Source organism: Vulpes lagopus, mitochondrion, assembly GCF_018345385.1.
Source record: "Vulpes lagopus mitochondrion, complete genome".
NCBI classification, from domain to species: Eukaryota; Metazoa; Chordata; class Mammalia; order Carnivora; family Canidae; genus Vulpes; species Vulpes lagopus.
In genome coordinates this window covers 1-16,656 of record NC_026529.1, presented here as the reverse complement: position 1 = coordinate 16,656, position 16,656 = coordinate 1, and the positions used below count along the sequence as shown (strand labels likewise).

At 40.9% G+C, this 16,656-nt stretch overlaps 13 protein-coding genes across 13 annotated transcripts, besides 25 other annotated features; 1 reads left to right on the top strand and 12 right to left on the bottom strand. All coding sequences in view use genetic code 2, as the record gives it.

The window, feature by feature from the left end:
* Positions 1-1,196: a D loop (control region).
* Positions 1,197-1,262, bottom strand: a tRNA (tRNA-Pro).
* Positions 1,262-1,331, bottom strand: a tRNA (tRNA-Thr).
* Positions 1,332-2,471, bottom strand: CYTB (cytochrome b). The gene has a single exon. The coding sequence runs from the start codon at positions 2,469-2,471 to the stop codon at positions 1,332-1,334; it is 1,140 nt and encodes a 379-aa protein (YP_009122397.1).
* A 4-nt stretch (positions 2,472-2,475) lies between these two features.
* Positions 2,476-2,544, top strand: a tRNA (tRNA-Glu).
* ND6 (NADH dehydrogenase subunit 6) lies at positions 2,545-3,072 on the top strand. The gene has a single exon. The coding sequence runs from the start codon at positions 2,545-2,547 to the stop codon at positions 3,070-3,072; it is 528 nt and encodes a 175-aa protein (YP_009122396.1).
* On the bottom strand, positions 3,056-4,876 carry ND5 (NADH dehydrogenase subunit 5). Its single transcript has one exon. The coding sequence runs from the start codon at positions 4,874-4,876 to the stop codon at positions 3,056-3,058; it is 1,821 nt and encodes a 606-aa protein (YP_009122395.1).
* Positions 4,877-4,946, bottom strand: a tRNA (tRNA-Leu).
* Positions 4,947-5,005, bottom strand: a tRNA (tRNA-Ser).
* Positions 5,006-5,075, bottom strand: a tRNA (tRNA-His).
* ND4 (NADH dehydrogenase subunit 4) lies at positions 5,076-6,453 on the bottom strand. Its single transcript has one exon. A coding segment is annotated over exon 1 (1,378 nt).
* On the bottom strand, positions 6,447-6,743 carry ND4L (NADH dehydrogenase subunit 4L). Its single transcript has one exon. It carries the CDS (start codon positions 6,741-6,743, stop codon positions 6,447-6,449), a length of 297 nt encoding a protein of 98 aa, YP_009122393.1.
* Positions 6,744-6,812, bottom strand: a tRNA (tRNA-Arg).
* ND3 (NADH dehydrogenase subunit 3) lies at positions 6,813-7,159 on the bottom strand. Its single transcript has one exon. A coding segment is annotated over exon 1 (347 nt).
* Positions 7,160-7,227, bottom strand: a tRNA (tRNA-Gly).
* COX3 (cytochrome c oxidase subunit III) lies at positions 7,228-8,011 on the bottom strand. The gene has a single exon. A coding segment is annotated over exon 1 (784 nt).
* ATP6 (ATP synthase F0 subunit 6) lies at positions 8,011-8,691 on the bottom strand. Its single transcript has one exon. The coding sequence runs from the start codon at positions 8,689-8,691 to the stop codon at positions 8,011-8,013; it is 681 nt and encodes a 226-aa protein (YP_009122390.1).
* Positions 8,649-8,852, bottom strand: ATP8 (ATP synthase F0 subunit 8). Its single transcript has one exon. It carries the CDS (start codon positions 8,850-8,852, stop codon positions 8,649-8,651), a length of 204 nt encoding a protein of 67 aa, YP_009122389.1.
* A 1-nt stretch (position 8,853) lies between these two features.
* Positions 8,854-8,920, bottom strand: a tRNA (tRNA-Lys).
* Positions 8,921-8,937: 17 nt separating this feature from the next.
* COX2 (cytochrome c oxidase subunit II) lies at positions 8,938-9,621 on the bottom strand. Its single transcript has one exon. The coding sequence runs from the start codon at positions 9,619-9,621 to the stop codon at positions 8,938-8,940; it is 684 nt and encodes a 227-aa protein (YP_009122388.1).
* Positions 9,622-9,689, bottom strand: a tRNA (tRNA-Asp).
* Positions 9,690-9,695: 6 nt separating this feature from the next.
* Positions 9,696-9,764, top strand: a tRNA (tRNA-Ser).
* Positions 9,762-11,306, bottom strand: COX1 (cytochrome c oxidase subunit I). The gene has a single exon. It carries the CDS (start codon positions 11,304-11,306, stop codon positions 9,762-9,764), a length of 1,545 nt encoding a protein of 514 aa, YP_009122387.1.
* Position 11,307: 1 nt separating this feature from the next.
* Positions 11,308-11,375, top strand: a tRNA (tRNA-Tyr).
* Positions 11,376-11,444, top strand: a tRNA (tRNA-Cys).
* Positions 11,445-11,477: 33 nt separating this feature from the next.
* Positions 11,478-11,548, top strand: a tRNA (tRNA-Asn).
* A 1-nt stretch (position 11,549) lies between these two features.
* Positions 11,550-11,618, top strand: a tRNA (tRNA-Ala).
* Positions 11,619-11,630: 12 nt separating this feature from the next.
* Positions 11,631-11,698, bottom strand: a tRNA (tRNA-Trp).
* Positions 11,699-12,740, bottom strand: ND2 (NADH dehydrogenase subunit 2). Its single transcript has one exon. A coding segment is annotated over exon 1 (1,042 nt).
* Positions 12,741-12,810, bottom strand: a tRNA (tRNA-Met).
* Position 12,811: 1 nt separating this feature from the next.
* Positions 12,812-12,885, top strand: a tRNA (tRNA-Gln).
* Positions 12,883-12,951, bottom strand: a tRNA (tRNA-Ile).
* On the bottom strand, positions 12,952-13,907 carry ND1 (NADH dehydrogenase subunit 1). The gene has a single exon. A coding segment is annotated over exon 1 (956 nt).
* Positions 13,908-13,909: 2 nt separating this feature from the next.
* Positions 13,910-13,984, bottom strand: a tRNA (tRNA-Leu).
* Positions 13,985-15,563, bottom strand: an rRNA (16S ribosomal RNA).
* Positions 15,564-15,630, bottom strand: a tRNA (tRNA-Val).
* Positions 15,631-16,587, bottom strand: an rRNA (12S ribosomal RNA).
* Positions 16,588-16,656, bottom strand: a tRNA (tRNA-Phe).

Sequence of the window (16,656 nt, the reverse complement as noted above, 5' to 3'; positions counted from 1 at the left end):
TTTTGCTTATAGTATTGTAAGTGCAAGTTGTAGAGGGAGGCAAAAATAGAATATCAAGGAAATGATATCTATAGATAGACAGCGAGATCTGGCGGATGTGAAGCCGCTGAGTTGGATCAACTGGAGTAGCAATACATATGTGCAATGATTACATGAAGCTTATGAGTATCATATATACTTAGTCCTGTTTTTGGGGTTTGGCAGGGCATAGATAGGTGTATAGCGAGTAGCATGAGTTTGTGGGGGGTAAGGGGGGTTTGTATGAGCTAGTTCAATATCTCGCGTGTACGCGCGTGCGTACGTGTATGCGTGTACGTGTATGCGTGTACGTGTATGCGTGTACGTGTATGCGTGTACGTGTATGCGTGTACGTGTATGCGTGTACGTGTATGCGTGTACGTGTATGCGTGTACGTGTATGCGTGTACGTGTATGCGTGTACGTGTATGCGTGTACGTGTATGCGTGTACGTGTATGCGTGTACGTGTATGCGTGTACGTGTATGCGTGTACGTGTATGCGTGTACGTGTATGCGTGTACGTGTATGCGTGTACGTGTGTACGAAATTCTTATGTCCTGAAACCATTGACTGAATAGCACCTTGAATTGTGCACGGAGTTGATAAATGATAATGAATAAGTCCAGCTACAAGTTATCTGACTGCGTCGGGGCCGCGACGGGCATATTCCCTGAGTGCAGATATAAGTTAGAGTTAGTGCCGTCGTGGTCAAAGCTGAGTGATAGCAAGTTCCCCCCCCAAAAAAATAGATACCAAATGCATGACACCACAGTTATGTGTGATCATGGGCTGATTAGTCATTAGTCCATCGAGATGTCCCATTTGAGAGGATTAGTAGGATTGGAGTGAACAGTTAAAATGGCCCTGAGGTAAGAACCAGATGCCAGGTATAGTTCCATAATAGAAACCCCCACGTTGATATGGGCCCGGAGCGAGAAGAGGGACATTACGGGCAAGGATTGATGGTTTCTCGAGGCATGGTGATAAATCCCTTATTGGACTAAGTGACGTGCAGTCATGTATGATCCTGAGAGAGGTTTTTGTAAGATTAAGCATAGTATGTCTTATGTAATAATATAAATATATGTACATGCTTATATGCATGGGGCATAGCAGTAATGCACGACGTACATAGGGCAAGTTTTTTAAGGGGTGTGAGGTAATTGTAGTGTGAGTATCAGGGAATAGTTTAAAAAGAATTTCAGCTTTGGGTGCTGACGGTGGGGCGTGTGCCTCTTCCTTGAGTCTTAGGGAGAATAATTAGTCTCCATTTTTGGTTTACAAGACCAATGTAATTAGTATACTACAAAGACTCTTCACTTTAGGAGATTATTTTCAATAATGCTAATGGTTGGCATTAGAATCAATAAGATAGCGAAGTATAGGATAGAGGCGATTTGGCCGATGATGATAAAGGGGTGTTCTACTGGCTGTCCTCCGATTCAGGTTAAGGTGAGGAGGTCTGCGGTTAGGAGTCAGAATAGGCATTGACTGAGGGGTCGGAATATTATTCCGCGTTGTTTTGAGGTGTGGAGGTGAGGGATGAGTGCTAAGATTAGGATGGAGAATACTAGGGCGAGGACTCCCCCTAGCTTATTAGGGATGGACCGGAGAATAGCGTAGGCGAATAGGAAATATCACTCGGGTTTGATATGTGGAGGGGTGTTGAGAGGATTTGCAGGGGTGTAGTTGTCAGGGTCTCCTAATAGGTCTGGTGAAAATAGGACCAGTGATATTAGGACTGAAAGGAGGAGTAAGATTCCTAGGATATCTTTAATTGTGTAGTAGGGGTGAAATGGGATTTTGTCCGAGTCGGATGTAATTCCTGAAGGGTTGTTAGATCCTGTTTCGTGAAGAAATAGGAGGTGGACCATTGCCAGCGCTGCGATAATAAATGGAAAGATAAAGTGGAATGCGAAGAATCGTGTTAGAGTTGCTTTGTCTACCGAGAAGCCTCCTCAGATTCATTCTACTAAGTTGGTTCCGATGTAGGGGATGGCGGACAAGAGGTTTGTAATTACAGTCGCTCCTCACAATGATATTTGTCCTCATGGCAGGACGTAACCTATAAATGCTGTGGCTATGGTTGCGAATAGTAAGATAATTCCGACGTTTCATGTTTCTATGAATACGTAGGATCCATAATATAGGCCTCGTCCTACGTGCATGAACAGACAAATGAAGAATATAGATGCCCCATTTGCATGTATGTAGCGAATGATTCAGCCGTAGTTAACGTCTCGGCAAATGTGTGTAACTGATGAAAAAGCAGTAGCTGTATCGGATGTATAGTGTATGGCTAGAAATAGGCCTGTTACAATCTGTAGAATGAGGCAGACACCTAGGAGGGATCCGAAGTTTCATCAGGCAGAAATGTTTGATGGTGCGGGGAGGTCAATGAATGAATCGTTAACGATTTTAGCTAGTGGGTGAGTCTTTCGAATGTTGGTCATTAATGTTCTTATAGTTGAAATACAACGATGATTTTTCATGTCATTAGTCATGGTTAAATTCCATGTGGGAATAATGATAACATACATTGTATTTATTTTAAGTATTGTTTTTGTGATAAGCTTCGTGGGATTTGCTACGAAGCCTTCTCCTATTTATGGTGGGTTGGTGTTAATTATTAGTGGTGGGATTGGTTGCGCTATTGTATTGAATTTTGGAGGGTCTTTTTTAGGGCTGATGGTATTCTTAATTTATTTGGGGGGTATGCTGGTAGTTTTTGGTTATACAACTGCCATGGCTACAGAGCAATATCCTGAAGTTTGGGTGTCTAATAAGGCTGTGTTGGCGGCTTTTATCACTGGACTGTTGTCTGAATTGTTGACTGCCTGCTATATTTTAAAAGATGATGAGGTGGAGGTAGTATTAAAGTTTAATGGTATAGGAGATTGGGTTATTTATGATACAGGTGACTCTGGATTTTTTAGTGAGGAGGCTATGGGTATTGCGGCGTTGTATAGTTATGGTACTTGGTTAGTAATTGTTACTGGCTGGTCACTATTAACCGGTGTGTTAGTAATTATGGAGGTTACACGTGGTAATTAAGGATTAGGAGGCTGAGGGCCATGGTGATTATGAACGATAGGAAATAGAGTTTGATGAGGCCTTTTTGATTTGAAATTAAGGTAGAAGATTTTATTTGGAAAAACGAGATTGATTTTGGCAGAGCACTTTCTAGTCAGATATGGTCTAGGAGTATAGATGCTGATTTTTGACTTATGGATAAACTTATTTTGGGTGTCAAGCGGTGTATGATGGTAGGGTAATAGCCAAGGAGATTTGAAAATTTGAAGTGATGAGACGAGCGGTTGAGTTTGAGCCCTTGCATTGTAAGGTTTAGTTCTAGTGCCAGGATGAAACCCAAGATGGTTACTGCGAGGGCAGTTATTTTCAGATGATGAGGCATAGTCATTTGTGGGACGGTAGTAGGAGTGATACTGTGGGAAATAATATATCCTGCAAATACACTTCCGAGAAGCAGACGTTTAATAGAGTTAATTAGGTGAGGATTATTCTCGTTGATAGAGATTATGGGGTTAAAGCGGGGCTGACCTAGGAGTGCAAAGAATAGAATTCGAGTGCTATAGGCGGCAGTTATAGATGTGGCAACGAGGGTAATTAAGAGGGCTCAGGCGTTGGTATTCGACGTATTGGCGGTCTCGATGATTAGGTCTTTGGAGTAGAAGCCCGTGAGGAATGGTATACCTGTTAGTGCGAGACTTCCAATAATGAGGGAGGTCGTGGTGAAGGGGAGGGCTTTGAATAGCCCACCTATTTTTCGAATGTCCTGCTCGTCATTCAGGCTATGGATAACTGACCCGGAGCATATAAACAACATGGCTTTAAAAAATGCGTGAGTGCAGATATGCAGGAAGGCTAAATAAGGCTGGTTAATGCCGATTGTTACGATCATGAGTCCTAGTTGACTTGAGGTGGAGAATGCTACAATTTTTTTGATATCATTTTGTGTAAGAGCACAGATTGCGGTGAATAGTGTAGTAACGGCTCCTAAGCATAAGGTGAGAGTTTGGATAGTTAGGTTCTGTTCTATTAGTGGATGGAAGCGGATTAATAGGAACACCCCTGCGACAACTATAGTACTGGAGTGGAGTAATGCTGATACGGGGGTTGGGCCTTCTATGGCCGAAGGGAGTCATGGGTGTAGACCGAATTGGGCGGATTTGCCAGTGGCTGCTAGTAGAAGGCCAAGTAGTGGGAGATTAAGATTATCGTTGGTTGATATAAAAATTTGTTGAAGGTCCCATGCATTTAGGTATAGTAGAAATCATGCTATGGCTATAATGAATCCTACGTCCCCAATTCGGTTATAAAGAATAGCTTGTAGGGCAGCTGTGTTTGCGTCAGTCCGACCGTATCATCATCCAATAAGCAGGAAGGACATAATACCTACTCCTTCTCAGCCAATAAATAATTGAAATATATTGTTTGCGGTTACTAAAATCATTATAGTGATGAGGAATATGAGGAGATATTTAAAGAATCGATTGATATAAGGGTCTGAGTGCATGTATCATATGGAAAATTCTATGATAGATCATGTAACGAATAAAGCTACAGGTACGAAAATTATTGAGAAGTAGTCTAGTTTGAAGCTTATGGACAGTTTTATGGTCTTGATTGTTATTCAGTGTCAGTTTGAGATGACTATTTCTTGTCCGGAGTAGATAAATATTATTGCGGGAATTATGCTAATTATAAATGCGTAGGAGGTTGCTGTCTTTACATAATAGGGGTACAGTTTGTCTTTGTAGAACTTAGTAGAGGTTATGATGATCGGTAGGGTGAGTAGAATTAGGGCAGTGATCATGCAGGAGGCGAATATATTTATTACTTTTATTCGGAGTTGCACCGATTTTTTGATTCCTAAGACCAATGGATTACTTCTATCCTATAAAAGTTGAAAAAGCCATGTTTTTATGCATGGGGGCATGAGTTAGCAGTTCTTGCAATACTTTTTCGGTAGGCAAAAAGATTTAAGCTTTTATTGCCAGATTCACAATCTGGTGTTTTTGTTAAACTATGCCTACAGTAGATGGGTCCCAGGATAATTTTGGGGTTGATAGACAGGAGAAGTAGGGGCAATAAGTGAAGAGTTATAAGGGCATTCTCCCGTGTGAAAGATGGCTTGATGTTTTTGATATGGTGAGTATGTTTGCCGCGCTGTGTGGTGATTAGTATATAGAGGGAGTAAAGGGCGGTAATGATGATATTAGTTCCTATCAGGATAATCGTAATGTTGGATCATGAGAATGAAGCTATTACTACGAACAGCTCCCCGATTAGATTAATTGTTGGAGGGAGGGCTAGGTTTGTGAGACTTGCTAGCAGTCATCAAGCAGCTATTAAGGGGAGGAGGGTTTGGAGGCCTCGCGCGAGAATTATGGTACGGCTGTGGGTTCGTTCGTAGTTTGAGTTGGCTAGGCAGAATAGTATGGATGATGTTAGACCATGGGCGATTATCAGAGCTGTTGCTCCTATGTAACTTCATGGTGTTTGGATCAGAACTGCCACAATAACAAGTGCTATGTGACTGACAGAAGAGTATGCGATTAGGGATTTTAGGTCCGTCTGGCGTAGACAAATAGAACTTGTTATAATTATGCCCCATAGTGACAATAGTATGAATGGGTATGCCATCAGGTTGGTTAGGGGGTTTAGTAGAGTTGTAATTCGTATTATGCCATATCCCCCTAGCTTTAGTAGTACGGCTGCGAGTACTATGGAGCCGGCAATAGGGGCCTCTACATGTGCCTTTGGTAGTCACAAGTGGAGGCCGTACAGGGGTATTTTTACTATAAAAGCCATCATGCACGCCAACCATAGGAAAACATTAGATCAGGAGCTTGGTAGAGGCTGAATTCAGTATTGGATTATGAGGAAATTTAGAGAGCCCATATTGTTTTGGATATATAGAAGTGCTACAAGAAGTGGTAAAGATCCTGTCAAGGTGTAGAACAGAAAATAGAGCCCTGCGTTTAGTCGTTCAGTTTGATTACCCCACCGGGTAATGATAATAAGAGTGGGGATTAAGGTAGCTTCAAATAGAATATAGAAGAGAATTAGTTCTGTGGCGGTGAAGGTTATAATTAGGAATAGTTGGAGCAAAGTTAATATCGAAATATATAGTTTTTTTCGGATGAGTGGCTCTTTTGATAGGTGGAACTGGCTTGCTATCAATATTAGTGGCAGAAGTCATGTTGTAAGTGCCAGTAGCGGCGCGGATAGGGAGTCAGAGAAGAACAGCAAGGATGAGTTTAGGGTGTTATCGTTCGGTTGATTGAGGTAAGATAGGCTAATTAGACTAATAAGCAGGCTGTATATTGTGGTATTGATTCAGATTATGTTGGGCTTCGATATTCATGTTAATGGGATAAGTATAGCGGTAGGAATAATAATTTTTAGCATTGTAGAAGATTCAGATTTTGCACATAATCAGTCCCATAAGTGTTAGATACCATGACTAGTAGGGACAGTCCCAATGCTGCTTCGCAGGCGGCGAATACCAGCAGTACGATTGGTATTATGCTAGCTAGTGTGAGGTGGTTATTCAGGATAGTCACGGACATCATTACAAATAGTGATAGTATTATGCCTTCCAGACATAGTAGTGATGATATTAGGTGGGACCGGTAAACGAGTATGCCCATTAATGATAGGATAAATGCTAAGAAGATGTTAATATATACTATGGACATATGATAATTATGAGTTAAATCATAATTTAATGAGTCGAAATCATTTGTTTTAGCTTAAACTAATTATCATATTCAGTTCATTCCAGACCTTTTTCAGTCCATTCGTATGCTAGGCTCGCAGCCAGGAGTGAGATTAGGAGGAGCGCTATTGTAAGTATGGTTGTTAGCTTGTTGGTTTGCGATGCCCAGGGTAGCGGAAGTAGGAGAGCAATTTCTAGATCGAAGAGCAGGAACGTAATTGCAACTAGGAAAAATTTTATGGAAAACGGCAGGCGCGCCGATCCCATGGGGTCGAAGCCGCATTCGTAAGGACTCGTCTTGTCGGCATAAATATTTAGTTGGGGGAGTCAGAATGCGATTATTACGAGTAGGGAAGCCAGGGTAACATTGGTTACTAGAGTAAGTATAATGTTTATTACTTCTTTCCAGATCTGTCTGAAGCTAATTGATTGGAAGTCAATTGTACTAATTATACTAAAGAAGTAAGATCCTCATCAATAGATGGAAACATATAGGAATAGTCAGACTACGTCGACGAAGTGTCAGTATCATGCGGCAGCTTCAAATCCGAAGTGGTGATTAGATGTGAAATGGTAGTGCAGTTGTCGCATAAAGCAAACAATAAGAAATGTGGAGCCGATAATTACGTGTAGTCCGTGGAATCCGGTGGCTATGAAGAATGTGGACCCATAGACTCCGTCGGAGATTGTGAAGGATGTCTCGTAATACTCAGATGCTTGTAGTAGTGTAAAGTATACGCCTAGGGAAATGGTAATAAATAGGGCTTGAAGTATGTGTTTACGATTACCTTCTATTAGGCTATGGTGGGCCCAGGTGATTGAGACTCCTGAGGCTAGGAGAACAGAGGTGTTGAGTAAAGGAACATCAAGCGGGTTTAGGGGGGTGATACCGGTAGGGGGTCAACAACCTCCGAGTTCGGGGGTTGGGGCTAGGCTAGAGTGATAAAAGGCTCAGAAAAACCCAGCGAAAAAGAAAACTTCTGAGACGATGAATAGGATTATCCCATATCGTAATCCCTTTTGTACAATAGAGGTGTGATGTCCTTGAAATGTGCCTTCTCGAACTACGTCTCGTCACCACTGGTATATAGTCAGCATATTAGTTGTGAGTCCTAGAGTAAGTAGAGATATTGAGTTGTAATGAAATCATATAATAAGGCCCGATGTTATAAGAAGGGCAGATAGGGCCCCTGTTAGTGGTCATGGGCTTGGATTGACTATGTGGTATGCATGAGTTTGGTGGGTCATTAGGTGTTGTCATGTAAGTATAGACTTACTAGTAGTGTAAAGACATAAGCTTGGATAAGAGCGACGGCGAATTCGAGGATGGTAAGTAAAACCAGGATTGTAAAGGTAATAAGGGCCGTGGTAGCACTGATATTAATTAGGGCTAGAGTGGCTCCTCCGATCAGATGGATTAATAGGTGCCCTGCGGTGATGTTAGCTGTTAATCGGACGGCCAAGGCCATAGGCTGGATGAATAGGCTAATTGTTTCGATAATTACTAGCATGGGGATTAGGGGGAGGGGTGTGCCTTGAGGTAAGAAATGTGCTAAAGAAGCTTTAGTTTTGTGGCGGAACCCGGTAATTACTGTCCCTGCTCACAGGGGAATTGCTATCCCTAGATTTATAGATAACTGGGTTGTGGGTGTAAACGAGTGGGGTAATAGCCCGAGGAGATTGGTTGAGCCAATAAATATAATTAGTGATATTAGCATAAGGGCCCAGGTTCGTCCTTTTTGATTGTGGATTATTAGTATTTGTTTAGATGTAAGTTGAATTAATCACTGTTGAATAGAGATTAGTCGATTATTAATTAGTCGGTTAGGTGATGGGAATAGAATAGATGGAAATATTACAATTAATACAGCGATTGGTAGGCCCATTATTGTGGGGGTAGCGAAAGAGGCGAATAGATTTTCGTTCATTTATCTTCTCAAGGGATGTGTTTGCTAGTAGATTTAACGGACTTAGGTCCTGGATTCTCCGGGTAGTAGTGTTTTGATACTTTTAGTTGAAATAAGATAAACAGGGTTAGGGTTATTGAGAGAATTATGGTGAATCAAGTAGATGTGTCTAGCTGTGGCATTTCATTAAGGAGAGGTTAAAACTCTCAGTCTTTAACTTAAAAGGTTAACGCTTTATAGCTTCTCAATGAATAGGTCTTGTCTATATTAAACCATTAAGGCAGATCAGGTTTCGAAGTAGGACAGTGGGACTATTTCAAGAACAATTGGTATGAAGCTGTGGTTAGATCCGCAAATTTCAGAGCATTGGCCGTAATATAGCCCTGGTCGTATCGCTATTAGGGTAGTTTGATTTAATCGTCCTGGGATGGCATCAGTTTTTAAGCCTAGTGATGGAACGGCTCATGAGTGTAATACGTCTTCTGAAGAGATAAGTATTCGGACGGTTATTTCTATTGGGAGAACAACTCGGTTATCGACTTCTAATAGTCGAAGCTCCCCTGGTTTTAATTCTTGTGTGGGAATTATGTAAGAGTCAAAGTTTAGGTCTTCGTAGTCAGTGTATTCGTAGCTTCAGTATCATTGGTGGCCTATTGTTTTTACAGTTAGTGATGGGTTATTAATTTCATCCATTATGTAGAGAATCCGTAGAGAGGGCAGAGCGATTAGGATTAGGATGATGGCTGGTAGAATTGTTCAGACTGTTTCTACCTCTTGTGCGTCTATTGTACTTGTATGAGTTAGCTTGGTGGTTAATATTAAGGTAATAATATAAAGAACTAATGAGCTGATTAAGAATACAATTATTAGGGTATGATCATGAAAATGAAGTAACTCCTCTATAATAGGGGAGGTTGCGTCCTGTAATCCGAGTTGAAAAGGGTACGCCATAGAGATATATAGGAATTTCACCTATAATTTGACTTTGACAAAGTCATGTAATGTTTTACTAATACCTCCTAATTGAGAAAGACATAGTGGTTATGGTGCTGGCTTGAAACCAGTTTTAGGGGGTTCGATTCCTTCCTTTCTTATTTTTGGATGACATATGTGGGCTCCTCAAATGTATGGTATGGAGGAGGACATCCGTGTAGTCACTCAATGTTAGTTGTAGTGAGCTCTACTATTGCAACCTCCCGTTTAGAAGCAAAAGCTTCCCAGATTATGAAGATTATAAGTATTACTGCTGTAAGTGAGATGAATGAGCCTATAGATGAGACGGTGTTTCAAGTAGTGTATGCATCTGGGTAGTCGGAGTATCGACGGGGTATGCCCGATAGTCCCAGGAAGTGTTGAGGGAAGAAGGTCATGTTCACCCCTACGAATATGATTGTAAAATGGATTTTTGCTCAGGTGTCATTTAGGGTGTAGCCCGAGAATAAGGGGAATCAGTGGGCAAATCCGCCTATAATAGCAAATACTGCTCCCATTGAGAGTACGTAGTGGAAGTGGGCTACAACGTAGTACGTGTCATGGAGAACGATGTCCAGGGACGAGTTGGCTAAAACGATGCCCGTTAGGCCACCTACCGTGAATAGGAAAATAAAGCCTAGAGCTCACAGCATAGCTGGAGATCATTTAATATTTCCCCCGTGAAGTGTTGCTAATCAGCTGAATACTTTAACCCCTGTAGGAATGGCAATAATTATAGTGGCGGACGTGAAGTATGCTCGTGTATCCACGTCTATTCCTACAGTGAATATGTGATGAGCTCACACGATAAAACCTAAAAACCCGATAGACATTATTGCTCATACCATTCCCATATAACCAAAGGGTTCTTTTTTCCCTGAATAGTAAGTGACGATGTGGGAGATTATACCAAACCCAGGCAAGATTAAAATATAGACCTCGGGGTGTCCGAAGAATCAAAACAAGTGTTGGTATAAAATAGGATCCCCTCCTCCAGCAGGATCGAAAAATGTTGTGTTAAGGTTGCGATCCGTTAGAAGTATAGTAATCCCAGCAGCTAGTACCGGTAGCGATAATAGCAATAGAACCGCTGTAATTAGGACTGATCATACAAATAATGGGGTTTGGTATTGGGATATGGCAGGAGGTTTTATATTAATAATAGTAGTAATAAAATTAATGGCCCCTAGAATTGAAGAGACTCCGGCCAGGTGAAGAGAGAAAATTGTAAGATCTACTGATGCTCCGGCGTGAGCCAGGTTGCCAGCTAGTGGTGGATACACGGTTCACCCTGTTCCCGCGCCCGCTTCTACTATGGAAGATGCTAATAATAGAAGAAAGGATGGGGGAAGTAGTCAGAAGCTTATGTTGTTTATTCGAGGGAATGCTATGTCAGGAGCACCAATTATTAAGGGAACTAATCAGTTTCCGAACCCTCCAATTATAATTGGTATTACTATAAAGAAGATTATTACAAAGGCGTGTGCGGTTACGATTACGTTGTAGATCTGATCGTCTCCTAACAAGGTGCCAGGTTGGCCTAATTCGGCTCGAATCAGAAGGCTTAGGGCGGTGCCTACTATACCGGCCCATGCTCCAAACAGCAAGTATAAAGTGCCAATGTCTTTGTGGTTAGTAGAGAATAATCATCGATTAATGAACATAGGTAAAATGGCTGATAAAAGCGTTAGACTGTAAATCTAAAGATAGAGGTGTGAGTCCTCTTTTTGCCAAGCCTTGTGGTGAATTATTCATATTGAATTGCAAATTCAAAGAAGCAGCTTAGACGCCGCCGGGGCTTCTCCCGCCTTTTTTCCCTACACGGCGGGAGAAGCTAGATTGAAGCCAGTTATAGGGTATTTAGCTGTTAACTAAAATTTCGTGGGATGAAAGCCCACCAATCTAGTAAGGACTTAGCTTAATTAAAGTGTTTGATTTGCATTCAATTGATGTAGGGTAGATTCCTGCAGTCCTTAGAGTGCTTTGGTCAGGGGTTAAGTGTATAGCACTTGCTTAGAGCTTTGAAGGCTCTTGGTCTTGTCTAACCTAAACCTCTAGTCCAAGATTGATATTATGGGTGTAATGGGGAGTAATATAGTTGAAATGATAATCAAAGGGGGCAGTAGGGTTGTCTTTTTTGTGTGCTCGAACTGTCATTTTATTTTTATGTTGTTTGCGGATGGGAATATGGTGAGTGCAGTGCTGTATGTGAGTCGTATGTAGAAGTATAGGTTGAGTAGTGCGGTGATAGCTATAAGTGTTGGGATAATAATTATGTCATTTTTTGTTAGTTCCTGGATGATTATTCATTTAGGGATGAAGCCGGATAGTGGTGGAAGTCCTCCCAGGGATAGTATTAGAGTTAGAATGGTGGAAGCGATTAAGGGGACTTTATTTCATGTGTGTGAGAGGGATAAGGTTGTGGTGGATGTGCTTAGTATAAATAATATAAATGTTGATAGGGTCATAAAAATATATAGGGATAGGTTTAGGAATATTATTGTAGGGCTATAAATAATGATTGCTGTTATTCAGCCTATGTGCGCGATAGAGGAGTAAGCTATGATTTTTCGTAGTTGAGTTTGATTAAGTCCGCCTCATCCTCCAATTAGGACAGATGTAAGGGCTATTAGTATTATGAGGTTAGTATTGATAGATGGTGAAATTTGATAGAGAACGGATATTGGTGCAATTTTTTGTCATGTTAGTAGGATTATGCCTGATAAGAGTGAAATGCCCTGAGTTACTTCGGGAACTCAGAAGTGAAATGGGGATAGACCCAATTTTATTGTCAGGGCGATAGTTATTATAGTGGATGCTGCGGGGTTCGAGATTTTTGAGATTGCTCATTGACCGGAGTAGAGAAGGTTGATAGTGACTCCTATTATTAGTAGCATTGAGGCTGTTGCTTGTGTAAGGAAATATTTTGTGGATGCTTCTATAGCCCGTGGGTTGAATTTTTTTATTAGAATAGGAATAACGGCTAACATATTTATTTCAAATCCGATCCAGATCAGCAATCAGTGGGAGCTTAATAGTACGATCATAGTTCCGGCCATGACGGTTGTTAGAATTGTAATGAGGATAGGAGGTTTTATTAGTACGGGAAGGATATAAACCAACATTTTCGGGGTATGGGCCCGATAGCTTAATTTAGCTGACCTTACTGTAGAATATGGTGTAAATTTGGTAGCACGAAGATCTTTGAATTCTTAGGATTAGGTTCGAGGCCTATTATTCTAGAAATAAGAGGGTTTAAACCTCTATGATTTACTCTATCAAAGTAACTCTTTTGTCAGACATATTTCTTATGTTTGAGGTGGGATGCTTGCGGTAATGATAGGTAGGGCAACGTGTCATATACATAGGGCCAAAGTTAGTGGCAGGAAATTTTTTCATAAGAGGTGTATTAGTTGATCGTAGCGGAATCGAGGGTATGATGCTCGAATTCATAGGAAGGAGATGGTTAGTAAAAGGGTCTTAATAGTGAAGTTGATTGAGTAGAGTTCTGGTAGGAACGGGTTATGGAATGCGCCAAAGAATAAAATCGTTGTGAGGATGTTTATCATGATAATATTTGCATACTCTGCTAGGAAAAATAGGGCGAAGGGTCCGGCTGCATACTCTACGTTAAATCCTGAGACCAGCTCTGACTCCCCTTCAGTCAAATCAAAGGGGGCTCGATTTGTTTCCGCTAAAGTAGAGATAAACCATATTATGGCCAGAGGTCAGGCGGGGAAGATTAGTCACATGTGCTCTTGGGTAATGATAAGTGTAGATAATGTGAATGATCCGTTTATTAATAAAATGGAGAGGAGGATGATTGCTAGCGTGACCTCATATGAGATTGTCTGAGCTACGGCTCGCAGGGCCCCAATTAGGGCGTATTTGGAGTTTGAGGCCCATCCTGATCAGAGAATAGAATATACGGCGAGGCTAGACATAGCTAATATAAACAGCACTCCTAAATTTATGTTAATGAGTGGGTAGGGCATAGGGAGTGGGATTCATATGGTTAGGGCCAGTGATAGGGCTAGGATAGGTGCTAGAATAAATATTGATATCGATGATGTAAGGGGACGTAGAGGTTCTTTTGTAAAGAGTTTTACAGCATCGGCGATTGGTTGAAGGAGGCCATAGGGTCCTACAATATTGGGCCCTTTTCGGAGTTGTATGTAGCCTAGAACTTTACGTTCAACAAGAGTAAGGAAGGCTACGGCGAGAAGAATTGGGACGATAAGGGAGATAATGTTGACAAAGAACATGTTGTTAGGGAGAGGAGTTGAACCTCTGAGGATAAAGGTTTAAGTCTTACGCAATTGCCGGGCTCTGCCACCCTAACAAAGCCCCCTTTTCTTGGGTTTATAAAGGAGTAAACTGACTAGATTAAGCTTAATTTCATCTATTAGTTTTAAGGCGCCTCTGTAAGGTAGGCCCTATTTCTCTTGTCCTTTCGTACTGGGAGAAATTATTTAATAGATAGAAACCGACCTGGATTACTCCGGTCTGAACTCAGATCACGTAGGACTTTAATCGTTGAACAAACGAACCCTTAATAGCTGCTGCACCATTAGGATGTCCTGATCCAACATCGAGGTCGTAAACCCTATTGTCGATATGAACTCTTAAATAGGATTGCGCTGTTATCCCTAGGGTAACTTGTTCCGTTGATCAATGATTATTGGATCAATAAGTGATGATACATTTTGACTGGTAGGTCTAAATTTTAATCACTCGGGAGTTTTTTTATATTCCGAGGTCACCCCAACCTAAATTGTTAGCCCATAACGATGATAGTAAGTTATTCCCGGAGGGGTTTGGATTTCATGGGTTTGGGCTAATTAATTAAAGCTCCATAGGGTCTTCTCGTCTTATTATGATATTCCCGCCTCTTCACGGGAAGGTCAATTTCACGGATTGGAAGTAAGAGACAGTTAAACCCTCGTGTGGCCATTCATACAAGTCCCTATTTAAGGAACAAATGATTATGCTACCTTTGCACGGTCAGGATACCGCGGCCGTTTAACGGACGTCACTGGGCAGGCAGTGCCTCCAATACTGGGAATGCTGGAGGTGATGTTTTTGGTAAACAGGCGGGGTTTGTGTTTGCCGAGTTCCTTTTACTTCTTTTAATCTTTCCTTGGGTGCATGCCTGTGTTGGGTTAACAATGGGGTAGATAAGTATTTTATTTTTGGATTAGTCTTATCAGGTTGTTAACTATCAGTGGTTTATCCGTTTCTGATATAAGCTTATGCGGGGAGAAATAATTCTTGTTACTCATACTAGCATTGTTGCTTCTATACTTAGATAGAATAACCCAGGGGTAAGTTAGGAGTTTATGCAATATGGTTGGGATTAAGTTGCATTATTTGTTGAGCTTGAACGCTTTCTCAATTGATGGCTGCTTTTAGGCCAACTATGGTTGTGTTAGTATTTACTCTCTAATAAAGGTTGTGTCCTTGTTCTAAAAAGCTGTACCTTTTTAGATTATATTTTAAATTTACATTAGAACTTTGTTTTTTTTTGGTAAATTTAAAGTTGAACTAAAATTCTATTTGTGGGTAACCAGCTATCACCAGGCTCGTTAGGCTTTTCACCTCTACCTACAAATCTTCTCACTATTTTGCCACATAGATGAGTTGATCCTTTTAGATTGTTCATAGGTAGCTCGTCTGGTTTCGGGGGACTTAGCTTAAGTTCTCTTTGTTAAGTTATTTCTGGCTAGTTCATTATGCAAAAGGTAGAAGGTATAATCTTTGCTGTTTTGTACTTTGAAAATGTCTTTCATCATTCCCTTACGGTACTGTCTCTATAGCTCCAATTAGAATTTCTATCTCCTATACTTTTAATATTTTAACTAAATGTTTTATTTTGCGATTACATAACAGTTTAATTTAAAGCTGATTGGGCTAGCTTTCGTTCAAAGTGGTCATTAGTCATGAAATCTTCTGGGTGTAAGCCAGATGCTTTTATTAAGCTACACTTTGGTTAATCCAAGCACACCTTCCGGTATGCTTACCTTGTTACGACTTATCTCCTCTCGTGTTTTGACTTGAGTTAATATGATTGTGGTCTCAGTCTTATTACTTGAGGAGGGTGACGGGCGGTGTGTGCGTGCTTCATGGCCCTATTCAATTAAGCTCTCTATTCTTAATTTACTACTAAATCCTCCTTCAGTTCTTAGTTTCATAAAAACTTTCGTAAAGTGTTCTTAAAACAGAAAATGTAGCCCATTTCTTCCCATCTCATTAGTTACACCTTGACCTAACTTTTTTATGCGTGATGATCTTGCTTACTGCTCTGCCTTTTAAGGGTTTGCTGAAGATGGCGGTATATAGACTGTATTAGCAAGAGATGGTGAGGTTTATCGGGGTTTATCGATTATAGAACAGGCTCCTCTAGAGGGATATAAAGCACCGCCAAGTCCTTTGAGTTTTAAGCTGTTGCTAGTAGTTCTCTGGCGAATTGTTTTGTTGTAGAACTATTTATGTTTAGGGCTAAGCATAGTGGGGTATCTAATCCCAGTTTGGGTCTTAGCTATCGTGTAGTCAGAAAATTTTAAAGTCACTTTCGTAGTATATTTTATTGTAACTGTAGCTTTTTACGGCTTAGTTAAGTTTTAACTTTAGTGATGTGTCATCTTAAACACGCTTTACGCCGTTGTCCTATTAGTTTGGGTTAATCGTATGACCGCGGTGGCTGGCACGAAATTTACCAACCCTCTTTAGCATAACTTAGTCGAACTTTCGTTCATGGCTTAATTTTTATCACTGCTGTATCCCGTGGGGGTGTGGCTTAGCAAGGTGTTATGAGCTACTTAAGAGTGCGCTTGATACCTGCTCCTTTAGATCGTTAATGATTTTAAGGGCATTCTCACTGGGGCGTGGAGGCTTGCATGTGTAAGTTTACTAAGGACTAATAGGAAGGCCAGGACCAAACCTTTGTGTTTATGGAGTCTCATGACTCATCTTGGCATTTTCAGTGCCTTGCTTTATTAATTAAGCTACATTAAC